Source organism: Suncus etruscus, chromosome 1 (assembly GCF_024139225.1).
Source record: "Suncus etruscus isolate mSunEtr1 chromosome 1, mSunEtr1.pri.cur, whole genome shotgun sequence".
NCBI classification, from domain to species: Eukaryota; Metazoa; Chordata; class Mammalia; order Eulipotyphla; family Soricidae; genus Suncus; species Suncus etruscus.
Window position 1 is genome coordinate 171,870,588 of NC_064848.1, and position 17,573 is coordinate 171,888,160.

The 17,573-nt window shown below is 41.2% G+C and overlaps 1 protein-coding gene and 1 non-coding gene across 3 annotated transcripts in view; both read right to left on the bottom strand.

The window, feature by feature from the left end:
* USP32 (ubiquitin specific peptidase 32) overlaps positions 1-17,573 on the bottom strand; it is a 189,666-nt gene that overhangs the window by 132,461 nt on the left and 39,632 nt on the right. Inside the window, exon 2 of one of the 2 annotated variants that reach the window (XM_049771218.1) lies at positions 7,791-7,912. In XM_049771218.1, the coding sequence (XP_049627175.1) occupies positions 7,791-7,912 (122 nt within the window). Of the gene's footprint in view, positions 1-7,790; positions 7,919-17,573 lie in introns of both variants that reach the window. The other variant, XM_049771210.1, reaches the window with a different exon arrangement.
* Positions 10,002-10,157, bottom strand: LOC126031010 (U1 spliceosomal RNA). Its single transcript, XR_007503219.1, has one exon. It is a non-coding gene; the product is annotated as a U1 spliceosomal RNA (small nuclear RNA).

The window sequence follows — 17,573 nt, forward strand, 5'->3', positions numbered from 1 at the left end:
ACAAATATTTCCCCCATTTTGAGAGCCTATCCATTTCCATACACAAAGAAAACAATCCTCCTATTACCAACTAGTGCTTGAACATGCTCATTAAGGTTTTAGGATTTACTAGCTACTACATTTCAAGTCAAAATTCTTTCCTTGGAGTTCATTTTCCTGAGTTATCTCTATAGAAATTTCCATCTTAGCTTTTTTCACTGCTGTTCCACACTTTAATACATGATCTTAAACCTGGAAATTCTTTTTTTTTTTTTTTTTTTTTTTTGGTTTTTGGGCCACACCCAGCAGCGCTCAGGGGTTACTCCTGGCTGTCTGCTCAGAAATAGCTCCTGGCAGGCACGGGGGACCAAATGGGACACCTGGATTCGAACCAACCACCTTTGGTCCTGGACCGGCTGTCTGCAAGGCAAACGCCGCTGTGCTATCTCTCCGGGCCCAAACCTGGAGATTCTTATCCTCACAACTATCTTCCCTAGTTTTTATTCTAATTTTATACTGTTAATTACCCTGAATCTTTTCTTCTTAGTAAACCTATTCTTTGATTTTATTTTTCTGGTTTTTGGACTGCACCCAGGGGTGGTGCTCAGGGGTTACTCCTAGCTCAGAAATCACTCCTGGCAAGCTCAGGGGACAATAAGGGATGGCAGGAACCAAACCCAGATCCGTCTCGGGTCAACTGTGTGCAAGGCAAATGCCCTGCTGCTGTGCTATCACTCCAGCCCCTATTCTTTGTTTTTCAAAATATTTAATTAATCCCAAAGTTCAAACCATGAAAAAAGAAAAAAAGCAGAGCTCCAAATTTACCACTGGGAATTCCTTTCTTTCATTGCCCCAACTTTCCCAGCCTGATCTAACCTCCATTCCATCACATATGAAAATCACAACTAGAATTGGAATGAGAACTCAATACCTGGAACACCCACTTTGCGGATGGTCAGACCCACCCATACCTGGGAGGGGTCTATAGTTTGGAATAAAGAATAGAAGGTGCAGACTGGGGAAAAGGAAGAGGAAGCAAGGAAGGGGGGGCGGAGAGAGAGAGGGGGGGAGAGGGAAAGAGGAGAGAGGGAAAGAGAGAAAGAGGAGGGGGGAGGTAGGCAGAAATGGCACAGAGTCTACACATGGCGAATAGGGCCATGGAATAAACAGAGCTGACTCAGATGAAACTTTAACTGACTGCTTATGATTATTTCTCTGCCATAATCCTGCATCTTCAGACCCACCCATGGAAGAGGCTAAAGGTGCTGTGCCAAGAAAGGCCTCATCCAGACACGTGAACATTAGACATTATATTTTATGTTAAAACAACACCAGTGGGAGCCTGAGAGATAGCATGGAGGTAGGGCATTGGCCTTGCATGCAGAAGGAAGATAGTTCGAATCCCGGCATCCCATATGGTCCCCCGAGCCTGCCAGGAGTGATTTCTGAGCGCAGAGCCACTCCAGGTATAACTCCTGAGTACTACCGGGTGTGACCCAAAAAACAACAATAATAACAACAACAAAAAACACCAGTGGGAGCAACACAGGTAAGCACAGAGCTGGGAGTAGCCCCCCAAAACCACCATGCATGATTCACAGTAAATAACAAAAATCAAAAGAACATGTTAATTCAATTTCACTTCTGAATCTTTTAACTATAGTAAAGCTGGTCATATACCCAAATATGCCTCCTATAATTCTGATAAAATGTTTCGAAGTTGTTTATTTCAGAACATAGTGACCAGAAAGGATCATAAAGAATCAACTTAAAATCCATATATTTCAATGTTTCAAATATTTAATATTTAAATATTTCAAAAATAACAAGGATTTCAAAATATGTATATATTTTCCCAATGGTTAAGATAGATTATTTCAGGTTTACTTAAATATAAATATAAGTAAATATAATATATATTTATATTATGTTAATATAATATAAATAAATATAAGTAAATATAAATACATATTCTTTGGGCCAAAGAGAGAGCATGGAGGTAGGGTGTTTGCTTTGCATGCAGAAGGACGGTGGCTCAAATCCCAGCATCACATATGGTTCCCCGAGCCTGTTGGGAGCGATTTCAGAGCTTAGAGCCAAGAGTGGCCCTTGGGTACTGCAGTGTGTGATCCAAAAACAAAACAAAACAAAAAAAAGAACAAAAACAAAAACAAAAAACTGTATTCTTCCTGAAAAAAATTCATAAATGTTTTATGGACCCAGAAAGACAGCACAGAAAATCAGCTATTTGTCTTGCATGCTGCCAACTCTGGTTTGATTCCTGAGACATTAACCCCAAGCTCTGCCATGGTTCCTGAGCACAGATCTGGGAATATTACCTGAGCACTCTGAGTAAAGCTCACAAGCAAAACTGCCTTACAAAAATTTTGAGGTATAATTTCAGTACATTACAACACATATTGAAAGTGTACAACCAGCAATGCTCAGGAGTTACTCCTGGCTCTGCCCAGAAATTGCTCCTGGCAGGCTCAGAGGATCATTTGGGATGCCAAAAATCGAAATCTGGTCCGTCCAGGGTAGGCTATGTCCAAAGCAAACGCCCTACCACTGTACTATTGCTCCGGCCCTGATAAGTTCCTATTTTATATGAATAAAATGACACATATGTATGTGGTCTAGTTTTACTTGAATTTTTTATGTAGTATAAAGATTTTGAAATTCACTTTGTAAAATGAGTATCAATAAAGTATCATTTATACTGTTGAGTTATCAAGTATATTTCTCAACATGGTAAAAAGAAAATTTGTACAATAAACATTTTCCTATATTTGTGAAGAGAGCAGTTATTTTGTTTTTGTTTTGGTTTTGGTTTTTTTAGTTTGGGGGGGTATACTCAGCAGCACTCAGGGTTACTCCTGATAGGCTCTGTGGCTGAGTGATAGAACAGTTTTAATATACTTTAAATATACTTCTATTTTAAAGAATATAAAAAGACTATTCAGTGGGGGAAAAACTGTGTGAGTGTCATCTTTGAGAAAAAGTAAAGTTATTTAGAAACTTGATTGCTGGAAGTAGTGTATAAAAGTAGTGGTCCAAAGACCTCCAAAGAGACAAAAACACATGAAGCACTTTTCTGAGAATCAAAAATGTCTTTTTTTTTTTTTTTTACATTTCTCTTTTTTTTTTTTTTTTTTGGTTTTTGGGCCACACCCGGTAACGCTCAGGGGTTACTCCTGGCTATGTGCTCAGAAGTTGCTCCTGGCTTGGGGGACCATATGGGACACCAGGGGATCGAACCGCGGTCCGCAGGCAAGGCAGGCACCTTACCTTTAGCGCCACCGCCCGGCCCCCAAAAATGTCTTTTAAATATCATTCTCTGGGAGCCGGAGAGATAGCATGGAGGTAGGGCATTTGCCTTTCATGCAGAAGGACAGTGGTGGTTTCTGAGCATAGAGCCAGGAGTAACCCATGACCGCTGCCGGGTGTGACCCAAAAACAAAACAAAACAAAACAACAACAACAACAAAAAATATCATTCTCTGGCTGGAGCGATAGCACAGTGATGGGGCATTTGCCTTACTTACAGCTGATCCAGGATGAACCTGGATTCTATTCCTGGCATTCCATATGGTCCCCCAGCCAGGAGCGATTTCTGAGTGCATAGCCAGGAGTAACTCCTGAGCATTACCAGGTGTGGCCCAAAAGCCCCCCAAAAAAACTCTCAGGAAAATGATATATGTGAGAAAGTGTTAGCTACTTAATGACACATTTATACCATATATAGTATGGCTTTCTTGAAGTCAAATCTAGGGCCTCATATATGCAAAGCAAGTGCTTTACAGCTAAACCACATCCCTGGAGTCTCTGTACAGTGTAGTTTTAAGTACAAATATAGACAGTGTACAATGTCATGACATATTATAGTTCTAAATATAAGTGTATAAAATTTTGAAGCCAGAGTGGTGGCACAAGTGGTAAGGCTCCTCTTGCCTTGCCGGCGCTAGCCTAGGATGGACTGCAGTTTGATCCTTCAGTGTCCATGTGGTCCCCCAAGCCAGGAGCAATTTCTGAGTGCATAGCCAGGGGTAACCGGGTGTGGGTTCCCCCCAAAAAAAGTGTATAAAATTTTATGATCAATAGAAGTTGTGCTTTTACTTTTGACCAGCAAGTTAATGCCCTCTATTCAACAGGAAAACAAAATTGTAAAAACCAAGATAATGACTCCACTAGCAAGTGTATGCTTTGTATATAGAAGGCGAGGGTTCAATACTTAACATCAGAAAGTCTCTGAACTTACCAGAAATAATCTCCTTTCACAAATCTGGTAAATACATCCCAAGTCTCGCCAGTTGTAAACCCAAACAAAACCCCACAAAAACTATGATTTTAGGGGCCAGAGCAGTGGCGCAAGTGGTAGGGCATTTTGCCTTGCACGTGCTAACCTAGGACAAACTTGGTTGGATCCCCGGCGTCCCAGGAGCGATTTCTGAGTGCATAGCCAGGAGTAAAAATCCTGAGTATCACCGAGTGTGTCCCCACCCCCCAAAAAAGAATATTTTGGAGGAGGTAGAGTTATAGTACAATGGGAAGTGTACTACTAGCCTTGCATGCTGCCAACCCAGTCCAATCCCTGGACCCCTATAGGTCTCTTGACCCCACCAGGAGTGATCCCTGAGTACAGAACCAGAAGTACTGAGCACTAATAGTGTGGCCCAATCCCATCCTCCTAAAAAAGAAAAGACTATTTTGGAGATTTGCACAGTGGCAGAATATTATCCAAGGTGTGAATACTGCTTATTGGGAAAAAGGGAAAATCTAGCAATTTTCAAGGATATAATTGAAAAAAAAATCATATTCTTCCCAATGTTTATACAAATAAGCAAAGATAGCTATATATTTATTTAATTATGTATTTAATGATTTTTGTTCTATGCCTTTAGAAAAATTATTCAAGTGGTGGAGGACATGCCTTTCATGTGTGATGCCCAAGTTTTTTTTTTTTGTTTGTTTCTGTTTTTGTGGTTTTTGGGTCACACTCGGCAGTGCTCAGGGATTATTCCTGGCTCCATGCTCAGAAATTGCTCCTGGCAGGCACCGGGGACCATATGGGACACCAGGATTCGAACCGATGACCTTCTGCATGAAAGGCAAACGCCTTACCTCCATGCTATCTCTCCAGCCCCAATGGCCAAGGTTTGATCCCTGACAACTCATAGTCGGAAAAGTTATTGAGTATAACACCCTCACCCCGCCAAAAAAAGAAGAAATCAATATATAGGGGCCAAAGAGGTGGCACTAGAGGTAAGGTATCTGCCTTACAAGGGCTAGCCTAGGATGAACCACAGTTCAGTCCCCTCCAGTGTCCCATATGGCCCCCCCAAACCAGGGATGATTTCTGAGCGCATAGCCAGGAGTAACCCCTGAGCGTCAAATGGGTGTGGCCCAAAAGACAAAACAAAAATAAATCAATATATATACACATATATAAATACACATCAAAAAGAATATTATTCAATCACAAAAAAGGAAATAACTACATAGATGAGCCCTAAGGGCATTAAACTAAGACATATATATAAATACCATCTGATCTCATGCATACAAAGAATCCCTAAAAAAAAAACGACAAGCTTTTTCTTTTTTTACAGAGCACACACAGCCTAGTGTTATCAGTGAAACGATCATGGGGGGGCAGGGATTAATGATAGTGCTAGAAAAGTAGAAATTTCTAGTTATCTTTTTTTTTGATAACTAGAAATAAGTCAGAGGGAGAGAGATAGGCGCAGAATAGTCTTACACATCTATGGGTTTTAAGAAAAATGAAAGGCATTTTTGCAATAATTCTCAGAGACAAAAGAGAGGTGGACTGGAAGGTCCAGTTCAAGACATGAAGCTCACCACAAAGAGTGGTGAGTGCAGTTAAGAGAATTAACTACATTGAGAACTATACTAACAATGTGAATGAACGAGGGAAGTAAAAAGCCTATCTCGCGTACAGGTGTGGTGAGGTGGGGAAGAGGGAGTTTTGGGACATTGGTTGGTGGGAATGTTGCACTGGTGAAGGGGGGGTGTTCTTTACATGACTGAAATCATACAACTACAATCACATTTTTAATTACGGTGTTTAAATAAAGATAATTAAAAAAAAGAAATTTCTAGTTATAAAATACCTAATTCTGGAGATGTAATCTACATGATGACAAGTTACTAATACTGCATGCATAACTGAAAATCACTAATACAGCAGATTCTATAAAAATGCTTTGTAGCATGTATTGTGACATGACATGCTAATGATATGATATGGAGATCATCTGCAATATATACAAATGCAAATAATTATCTTGTAAACCTGAAATTAATATGTTGAATGTCATTTATATCTAAATTTTTGTTTTGTTTTTCTGAGCAACAGCCAGCAGTGCTCAGGGCTCGTGAAGCTATGTATACTTCCTTCTAACCTGAACGTGAGTCTGGCTGGGTGCGGTATTCTAGGCAAAGCATTCATTTCGTTGAGTTTTGTCACTATATCCCACCACTGCCATGTAGCCTTGAGGGTTTCTTGTGACAGGTCTGTTGTACATCTTAAGGATGCTCCTTTAAATGTAATTTCTCTTTTTGATCTTGCTGCTTTCAGTATTCTATCCCTATCTGTGGGATTGATCATTGTGACTAGGATGTCTTGGGTGCTTTTCTTTCGGTTTATTTTAGCTGGTACTCTTCGGGCATGCAGGATTTGGTTGTATGCAGTCTTTAACTCTGGGAGTTTCTCTGCTATCATGTCCTTGACTGTTGATTCTTCCTGGGGATTTTCTTCCTGGGTTCCTGGGTCTCCAGTGATTATTATGTTGTTTCTGTTGAGTTTATCAAAGACTTCTATTTTCAACTGTTCACATTCCTTGAGGATTTTTTCTATTGTCTGAGCATTTGCTTTAAGGCTCTTTTCCAATCTCCTCTGTTGTATGGAGTTGTTGTGCATTTCATCCTTCAGTTCACTGATTCTGTTCCTTAGCTGCTCTTACTCTGTTGGAGAGGCTTTCCAGTGAGGTTTTCATTTCATCTACTGAATTTTTCAGTCCTGTTATTTCATTTTAGGGTTTTCCTATTCTATCTTCTTAACCTCTTGATTCTTATTTGTGGTTCATTCAGCTCAATCCATACTTTCTTTGATTTCTATGAGGAACCTCCATATTTCTTCTCTAAACTCCTTATCTGAGAGGCTAATAGGTGATTGGCACTTTTCGTGTCATCAGAGCTGCCATCTTCATTCTCTATGAATGGTGTTAGCCTGTGTTGCTTCCCCACTGACACACTTGTAGTGTGGTATTTTCTATGTGATGTGATGGGTTCATTTGCTAGAAGATGTGCTATAAAACATACTTCTTTTTTTTTTTTTTTTTTTTTTTTTTTGGTATTTGGGTCACACCCGCTCAGAGGTTACTCCTGGCTCTATGTTCAGAAATCACTCTTGGCAGGCTCAGGGGACCATATGGAATGCTGGGATTCAAAACCACCGACCTTCTGCATGAAAGGCAAACGCCTTACCTCCATGCTATCTCTCTGGCCCCAATAAGACGTACTTCTAACGTAAAAATGTTTACATCAATATAATAGAAACCATTCATACAAAAATATCCCAGGATTATAATCAATGGCAATTATAGCTGAGAAGTATCCAAGAAACAGACAGGCCTGCAGCTATTTGGCATCTGAAAATAAAGCTATATCTAAACCTTTTCAGCAGGAAAAAGTAACTGTAAAAAAGATTAAATCCACTAAAACTAGGAGGCTCCTCAAGAATTCAGTATCATGACTAACTCTCAAAAGAAAACGTAGAACATAAAGATTACCTCAGCAACTTTTGGAGGCACTCCATCCCCAAGCACTTCCCTGATGAAGCAGTGCTGGCCCATGTAATATGAGAGTCCACAGGTCCTCTTGAATGCATCTTTCAGTCGTTTTAGCTCCACATCTGTAACTACAAGTACAAGATAGGTAAGAAATTAGAAAAGAAGACTTCCAAATCTTTATGATTTAATCCAATTCCTAATTTTAAAAAAGGCAAATATTATTTCTAGTTTCCAAGTTAATAAAACAAATCCAAAGATGTCAGAATTCTAAATCTTTCTATTAAACAAATATTCTTGACCCACTATCTTCAAGCAACAAAACATTAGATTTTGCTTGCAAATTTTAAGGAGGAAGAAATGAAAATTTCCAATTAGCAGCTAAGCTAAATGGCATTATTCTGGCATTAATACAGCAATGTTCTCTGTTCCTTTGGGGAAGAAATTATATTCTTCATATTCCTTTAGCCCAGTCATCAACAATGACCAAGTCACAGACATTCTGCTCTGTCTGAATAAAAAAGAAATAGTTAGACAAAATTCAAATATAAACTTTAAGCAGATAGGAAAGAGACATTCAAGATATTCAAAGAAAGATATTCAAGAATATCTCAATACATTCTGTATACTCAAAATAGACCATTAAATACTAAAATTAGATACAAGATTCAAATTTAATAAAAGCAAATATTTTTTATTTCTTCAAAGGAAGACTAATTGGGACTAGAAAGAAAATCTTAGTAGACCAGCATGCATGTTCTGCATGCAGGTCAACCATAGAACTGTATGGCACCTCATCATTGCAGAGAATGATCCTATCAGCCTAACTTCTGAGGGTGTAGCCTAAGGAGAGAGCTCAAATGGGTGGAGGACGTTCGATCTTAAGTACCACATAGTCTCTTGAGTACCACCAGTTGTAGTCCTGGTGACTTGGGATCTTTAGGTAATAAGTACATAAAAGTGTTGGTTACACACATGAAACAGACTTTTTACAATAAAACTTAAGGGCCGAAGTGATAGTACAGAGGGTAAGGTGTTTGCCTTGTATACAGCCACATCCAAATCCAATTCTCGGCATCCAATAGGGTCCCCTGGGCTTGCCAGGAGTAATTTATGAGTACAGAGCCAGGAATACCTCCTGAGTGCCACCAGGTGTGCCTAATAAATAAATAAAAACAGGCAAGGGGCCGGAGTGGTAGCACAAGTGGTAAGGTATCTGCCTTGCTCGAACTATCCTAGGATAGACCACGGTTTGATTCCCCTGATGTCCCATATGGTCCCCCCCAAGCCAGGAGCAATTTCTGAGCACATAGCCAGGAGTAACCCCTGAGTATCAAACAGGTGTGCCCCCCCCAAATAAAAACAGGCAAGATATAAAATAAGATTGAAGAAAGCTTAGTATATTTTGAAGGTAGAAAAAAATTAATATGGTTTTTTGTTTTAAGGCAATTTTAAGAAAGAAGAAAGCCAAATAAATGAGTTCTCTTTCTCTATGACTAATATGATAACAACAATTTCAAAAGAACATAGACAAAGAAGAAGCTGCAGTGAGAAGTGAGATATTAGAACCCAATAGAGTAAATTTTTTTTCTGGTGAACATTGTTTGAAAGTATGATGACTGACTAAAGAAAATTAAAATCTGGGGCAGGAGAGATAGCATGGAGGTAAGATGTTTGCCTTTCATGCAGAAGGATGGTGGTTCGAATCCCATATGGTCCCCTGTGCCTGCCAGGGGCAATTTCTGAGCATAGAGCCAGGAGTAACCCCTGAGCACTGCCGGATGTGACCCAAAAATAAAAAACAAAAAAAAAAAACACAAAAAAAAACAAAAAACAAAAAAACAAAAAAAAAAAAAAAAAGAAAGAAAATTAAAATCTAAGTAGTAGCAAGAAAATAGTAGCAAGAAAACAAGAAGCAAATTATTTTCCTGTAGAGATCCTAAAATAATTTAGATTTAGATCATGCCAATTACCACAAAAAGTGGTATGAGGTAGTATAAGACTGGACTAAAGAAAGACTAGTGTGATGGAGGTGGCTCAGTAGTCCACCACATGCCTTGAACATATATGGGTACTGGGCTTGATCAATTTTAATTAAATTAAGAGGGACTGGTTGAAAGTCCATATGAAGACTGGTTGAACTCTGGGGGAACTTGCAAATCAAAGCAGACACCAATCTACCACCTACACACACAAATCACCTCTTTCTTTTTTTAAAATACTAATTTTCCCCCACTACCACAAATTATGCAGTTGAGTTTCCCACATTTGGGGAAATCACAGGGGTCAGCCCATCCAGAGTACAATGGATAAGCCTTGCCTGGGGAAACCACCTTCATGATCATGGTATCTCCCCTGCCAGGTAAGTATCATACCGATTCTTTTGTTTTACATACTTGTTAAAAAATTATTTTAAGTGGGGCCGGAGAAGTGGTGCAAGCGGTAGGGCATTTGCCTTGCTACATGGTAACCTAGGACGGACCTTAGTTCGATCTCCCAGTATCCCATATGGTGTCCCCCCCCCCCCACCAAGCCAGGAGCAATTTCTGAGTGCATAGTCAGGAGTAACCCCTGAGCATCACCAAGTGTGACCCAAAAACAAACAAAAAAAAAAAATCTTTTAAGAAATTACTATATGGAGCTAGAGCAATAGCACAGTTGTAGGGCATCTGCTTTGAACAAGGCTGACTGCAGACAGACCCAGGTTCAATTCATAGAACCTCATATGGTCCCCAGAGTCTGCCAGGAGCGATTTCTGAGCACAGAGCTAGAAGTAATCCAAGTGCTGCCAGGTGTGCTCCCCCCCCCAAAAAAAGAAATTAGTACAGACATAAGACATTTCTCCTACATTCTTTCATAAGTACATACTGTCTCTCGACATAAAAGCAACAGTTAGCTGAGTTCTATATGAGAGATAACTGAAATTTTTCGACCTTGCTGCTTTCCCTTGCCCTTCCTTTGATATCTACAATCTAAACAAAATAATGATAATTCTCTGAAGAAAGTAAATGATCCTAGAACAAAGACTGCTACTGAGTTGGATTTAGAAAAGAGTCTCAGTTCTCTCTATAGAAATTGCTGGGGTGGGGCTGGATAGAATGAAGGTAAGGTGCTTGCCTTTCATGCAGAAGGACAGTGGGGGCATCCCATATGGCCCCGCCCCCCGTGCCTGCCAGAGGCAATTTCTGAGCATAAAGCCAGGAGTAACCCCTGAGTGTTGCCGGGTGTGACCCAAAAAAAATAGAAAAAAAGAAAAGAAATTGCTGGGTTCTTAACTGATTGCTCCATAGGAAAATTCTCAAGACAAAAATAATATATTCAAATGCACAAGCCCTAACGTCAACTTTGTAGTATGTACTTTTTTTTTTTTTTTTTTTTTTGGTTTTTGGGTCATACCCGGCAGTGCTCAAGAGTTACTCCTGGCTCTAAGCTCAGAAATCGCCCCTGGCAGGCACAGAGGACCATATAGGATGCCGGGATTCAAACCACCGTCCTTCTGCATGAAAGGCAAACGCTTTACCTCCATGCTATCTCTCCAGCCCATAGTATGTACTCTTAAAGAGAATAGGTAGTTTAATAGTCTTTATAACACTCAATGTACAATTATCTTATGACCCAGCTTCTACTTCTTGTTATTTAGCCAAAGAAATTAAAATATCAGGGAGATAGTTGGAAAGGTAGAGTAGGTATGGGTTTTGCCTGTGTGAGATAGGAGATTTGATTCCCCATGCCATGTAGTTCCCTGAGCACTGCCAAGAGTGAACCCTACACATAAAGTTAGGAATAGCTCCTGGGCATTATTGGGAATATCTAAAAACAAAACAATAAAGGATCAAAGCAAAAGAAAAGGAAAATAAAATACCACACAGAAAGCCTGAGAAGCAGTTCAGTTGCAGAGTATGTACTTGCTTGTGTGACGAGGGAAAAAAATCACACAGAAATAATACATAGGATTTGGGGCCGGGCGGTGGCGCTAAAGGTAAGGTGCCTGCCTTGCCTGCGCTAACCTTGGACGGACCGCGGTTCGATTCCCCCGGTGTCCCATATGGTCCCCCAAGCCAGGAGCAACTTCTGAGCACATAGCCAGGAGTAACCCCTGAGCGTTACTGGGTGTGGCCCAAAAACCAAAAAAAAAAAAAAAAAAAAAAAAAAAGAAAATAATACATAGGATTTTCATGACTAATGGACAGAAAGATAAAAAGAACCTCTGTGCATGAGCAGTGATTAATAAGAAGTCCTGAACACAGATGGATGAGAGCCCATCTCCCCCTCAAAAAATAAAAAATGAGAATGGGGCTGGAGCAATAGCACAGTATAAGGCCATTTGCCTTGCATGAGGCTGAGCCAGGATGGACCTGGGTTCAATCCCAGTGTCCCATATAATCCCCCAAGCCAGGAGGGATTTCTAAGTGCATAGCCAGGAGTAACCCCTGAGCATAACCAGGTGTGACCCAAAAACAAACAAAAAAAGAGAGAGAAAAAGAAGCCTGGTATTAAAATAATTGGTCAGCTAGAGAGATAGTATAGTAGGCAAGGCATATGCCTTACCTAAGTTTGATTCTTAGCATCCCATACAATCCCAAACATTGCCAGGAGTAACTGCAGAGTATATAGAGCAAGAAATAAGCCCTGGTTATTGCTGGGATGGCATCTAAAAGAAAAAAGGAAAGGAAGGGAGAGGAGAGCTTCATAAATATTTTCTGACCAAAGCACAAAAGAAGCAACAAGCATTTATTCAGCAAGAGCTGATACTGAAATAGGGATACAATAAAGATTATACTGCTGTATACTGAAACACAGAATTCTTCCAGCAAGATCTTCTTGAAATACACACACACACACCCACACACATACACACAAACACTTAAAGGCCATGAACTCAGTACTACTGCACTGTGAGAGAGGGAGAGAGGGAAGGAAGGAGGGAGAGAAGGGGGAGGGAGGAGGAAAGGCAGGAGGGAGGAAAGGAGGGGGAGGGAGGGAGGGAGGGAGGGAGGGAGGGAGGGAGGGAGGGAAGGAAGGAAGGAAGGAAGGAAGGAAGGAAGGAAGGAAGGAAGGAAGGAAGGAAGGAAGGAAGGAAGGAAGGAAGGAAGGAAGGAAGGAAGGAAGGAAGGAAGGAAGGAAGGAAGGAAGGAAGGAAACCCTCATTTATATGCCAAATACTGTAGTAGTTAATGGGAAATCTAAAACTAAGACAAACAATTCTGCCTTCAATAAACCTATTCGTAAGACACAAACTAGTGAATATTACAAATAAAGAAAATACAGGGGCCGAAGAGATATAGCATGGAGGTAAAGTGCTTACCTTGCATGCAAAAGGTTGGTGGTTCGAATCCCATCATCTATATGGTCCCCTGAGCCTGCCAGGAGAAATTTCAAGCCTCTGCTCTCCCAAAGCCACACTTGCTGACTCCATTACCCAGAATCACTGTTTTCCAGATGGCCCTGCCTCATCAATACTCTGTGATTCCCTTCAGGAACACCAATCTGACCCAATTTCAATTATGCCAGTCTTTTTTTTTTTTTTTTTTTGGTTTTTGGTTTTTGGGTCACACCCGGCTGTGCTCAGGGGTTACTCCTGGCTATCTGCTCAGAAATAGCTCCTGGCAGGCACCAGGGACCATATGAGATGATGCGGGGATTTGAACAAACCACCTTAGGTCCTGGGTTGGCTGCTTGCAAGGCAAACACGGCTGTGCTATCTCTATGGCCCCAATTATGTCAGTCTTTGAGCTGATATCACCAGGGCTTTTTGAAATGCAATCCCCTCCTCCCATATCTTCCTTCTTTCAGGAAGCCAGATAACAGTCAGTTGAGCACAAGTCCCTAATATTCACAATTACCAGTAATAGTGCTTTGAATTTCTGGACAATTTCATTTGTTTAATGCTGTCATCACATCAATTTAACAGAATGGACTGCTAACAAGAGCTTACGAAACCTGCCATCATATTAATGACTTCATTGGAAATACAGTAATTTTCACAAGTGTGCTTGCTACTGTACTTTTTCTTTCTTTTTTTAAAAAAAATTTATTCTCTTCCTTTTTGGGGGGCCCACATCCAGTGACACTCACGGGTTTACTCCTGGCTATGCACTCAGAAAACGCTCCTGGGGCCAGAGAGATGGCATGGAGGTGGGGTGTTTGCCTTGCATGCAGAAGAATGGTGGCTCAAATCCCTGCATCCCATATGGTCCCCTAGACCTATGAGGAACGATTTTTCCCCCCTTGGTGGTGGGGGTGGGGAGACTCCGCCAAGAGCCGAGCACTAGCTCTGGAGATTTTCTCAAGCGATTTCTGAGTGTAGAGCCAGGAGTAAACCCTGAGGGCTGCCAGGTGTGACCCAAAAACCAAAAACCAAAACAAATGCAAGCATGTATTTTTTCAGGAAAATGATGCGTAATTCAGAAAAACAAAATATCAGATGGTGCTACTATGGACATAAATAATATGAACTAGCACTCTGAAAGCAGAAGCCAAGCAGAATTTTTACATCTAAAAATTGAATTTGGGGCCAGAGAGATAGCACAGCAGTAGGGCATTTGCCTTGCACGCAGCTGATCCAGTGCTTTGAATCGCAGTATCCCATATGGTGGTTCGACACCCAGCATCCCGTATGGCCCCCACTATCTGCCAGGAGCAATTTCTGAGCACAGAACCAGAAGTAACCCTGAATGCCACTAATGCTGTGCTATCTCTCTGTCCCTAAATAGTATACTTGTATACTAGTATACAATCTGGCCAATCTGGGTTTAATCTGGGGGCACTTCTTACAATCCTTGAGCAAAGAGCCAGAAATAAGCCCTAAAAACTGAACCTACATCACTGGGTATAGCCCAAAAATAAAAATAAAAGCCTTCCTTATAAACACTTACTTGGTATCAAACTTACAATTATACAACTTATATTTATATTTATTTAAATGTTCATCTCCTCCTATCTGCCATTTGAGAACAGAGAAATTATTAACCCCAATCTCCTTCAGGAGAACCCAAACTGTGGGGTGTGCTAAGGATCACTTAGCCATAAACAAACACAGCATCAAGGACTGAGATAACTAATTCAGGGGCTGGAAAGTTAAAGGATATAAAAATCTATGAATAGGGGCCAGAGCCGGTAGGGCCTTTGCCTAGCACCCAGCCAACCATGGATGGAATACAGACTTGCCTAGCAAGGAAAGACCAGGATGCCATCTCCAATGCTATATATGGTTCTAAAATAACACCAGGAGTGATGCCTAGGCAAAGAGCCAAAAAATAAACCCTTAACATGGTTGAGTATAGGGCCCGGAGAGATAGCACAACGGCATTTGCCTTGCAAGCAGCCGATCCAGGACCAAAGGTGGTTGGTTCGAATCCCGGTGTCCCATAAGGTCCCCCGTGCCTGCCAGGAGCTATTTCTGAGCAGACAGCCAGGAGTCACCCCTGAGCACCGCCGGGTGTGACCCAAAAACAAAACAAACAAACAAACAAACAAACATGGTTGAGTATAGCCCCACCCAAAAAAAGAAAATAAGGGGAAGAAAAGGGGGGGAAGAGAAGGGAAGGAGAGGGAATGGGAGAAAAGAGGGGAGGAGGGAGGAGATGAAAGGCAATGGAGAGGAGGAAGAGAAGAGGAGAAAGGAGAGAAAAAGAAAAAGATTTATGCTTGCCCTAGGCACTTCCTAAACCACAGAGCCACCTCCAAGCCCCTCATGAGAGATCACAAACCATAGAATTATCCTGATCGGCCCGGAGAGATAGCACAGCCGCGTTTCCCTTGCAAGCAGCCAATCCAGGAACAAAGGTGGTTGGTTCGAATCCCGGTGTCCCATATGGTCCCCTGTGCCTGCCAGGAGCTATTTCTGAGCAGACAGCCATGAGTAACCCCTGAGCACCGCCAGGTGTGACCCAAAAACCAAAAAAAAAAAAAAAAAAAAAAAGAATTATCCTGATCATCTCAACACATGTCGCAGCATGGAGGCTTGCTTGAACTTCTGATACTTTAAGCCACTGAGCCATCTTCCAGGTCTCCAACATATGATTTTCTAATTATCGAATGTGCTAACTAGTCTCTTATGGAATTAGCATTCCACTAATTACTGAACCACAATATTTTAAAAAGCATCACTCAGTAGGAACTAATAAAAATGCTTGGGAGGGAGGGATAGTCCTCAGGGGCTTTGCACTCAGAAATCACTCCTGGCAGGCTGAGGGGATCATATGGGATGCCAGGAATCAAAACTGGAATCCACCGGGGTGGCCATGTGCAAGGCAAACCTACCGTTGCCTCACAAGCCCTGCCACTGTGCTATTGCTCCAGCCCCTAAAAATGCTTTTTCAATATCCCACATCTTTTTTTATTTATCTATCTATTTTTGGTTTTTCCATCACACCTGGTGATGCTCAGGGGTTACTCCTGGGTATGGGCTCAGAAATCGTCCCTGCCCTGGGGGACCATATGTGATGCCAGGGGATCGAACCTGGGTCCGTCCCAGGCTAGCACGGGGAAAACAGACGCCTTACGACTTGAGCCACCACTCCAGCCCCATCAATATCCCACATCTGATGTCACTAAATATATCTCTGCCTCACATGCTAGCCTAAGATCCAAACTGGAGTCAGGATCACTTACTAATCAAATAAATAAATAAATTTTCCAAATGGGAAAATCCATCACTTCTAAAAGTGCTATTAGAGACTGGGAAGTTGGTTGCAGGAAAGGAACACTAGTAAACGGGTGTTGGAACATTGTATGACTGAAACTCAACTGTCACAACTTTTTAGTTCTTTATCGCACAGTGATTTAATCTCTTTTAAAAATAAATAAAATACAAGTGTTGGAATAAACAAACTCAGTTGCCATGTCTGCACCCAGCCAGCTCCACAGATTCACTGTCCTCAAAAGAGATGTAAACGCTTGTACATGAAAAAGTATGGGTACACTAGCCACACAACTGAATGCTGGCAATCTCCAGGGGAAAGGGCGGGCCAAGTCCTCATCCTGGCCCCACAAAACATGCAGTTATCAGCAATAGTGCTTGGAATTCCTAGACAGTGCTTGGAATTCCTAGACAGTGCAGCCTCAACAACTCTCCATTTTTTTTACTGTCATCTCATTAGTACATATCAATTTGGACCTCCATGTGGATCTAAAGCCAACTAATGTTCAGAAACAAATGAAGTAACAGAATGATCACTTAGCAATAAGAGCTTACTAAACTTTTTTAATAATGACTTCATGACCTCATTGGAAATATAACAATTTTCACAAGTTTGCTTGTCACTGTACTTTTTGTCTCTTCCCTTTTTTCTAATAATTTCAATAATTTCACTCTTAGTTATCTGGAAACAAATATACTATGATCAACTATGTCAACTATGTGAAACATGATCTTTAAATAAAGTAACCTTTTACTAAGTGTTAGAATAAAGATTTACCGGGCCCGGAGATAAAGCACAGCGGTGTTTGCCTTGCAAGCAGCCGATCCAGGACCTAAGGTGGTTGGTTTGAATCCCAGCGTCCCATATGGTCCCCGTGCCTGCCAGGAGCTATTTCTGAGCAGATTTCTGAGCACTACTGGGTGTGGCCCAAAAACAAACAAAAAAAAAGAATAGAGATAAAAAAAAATCAAATAATGGCTTTTTCTTTATTTGGGGGGGGGGATTTCACACTCAGTGATGCTCAGGGGTACCTGGCTCTATGCTCAGAAATTGCTCCTGGCAGGCTCGGGGGGGCCATATGGGATGCCGAGATTTGAACAACCGTCCTTCTGCATGCAAGGCAAATGCCCTACCTCCATGCTAT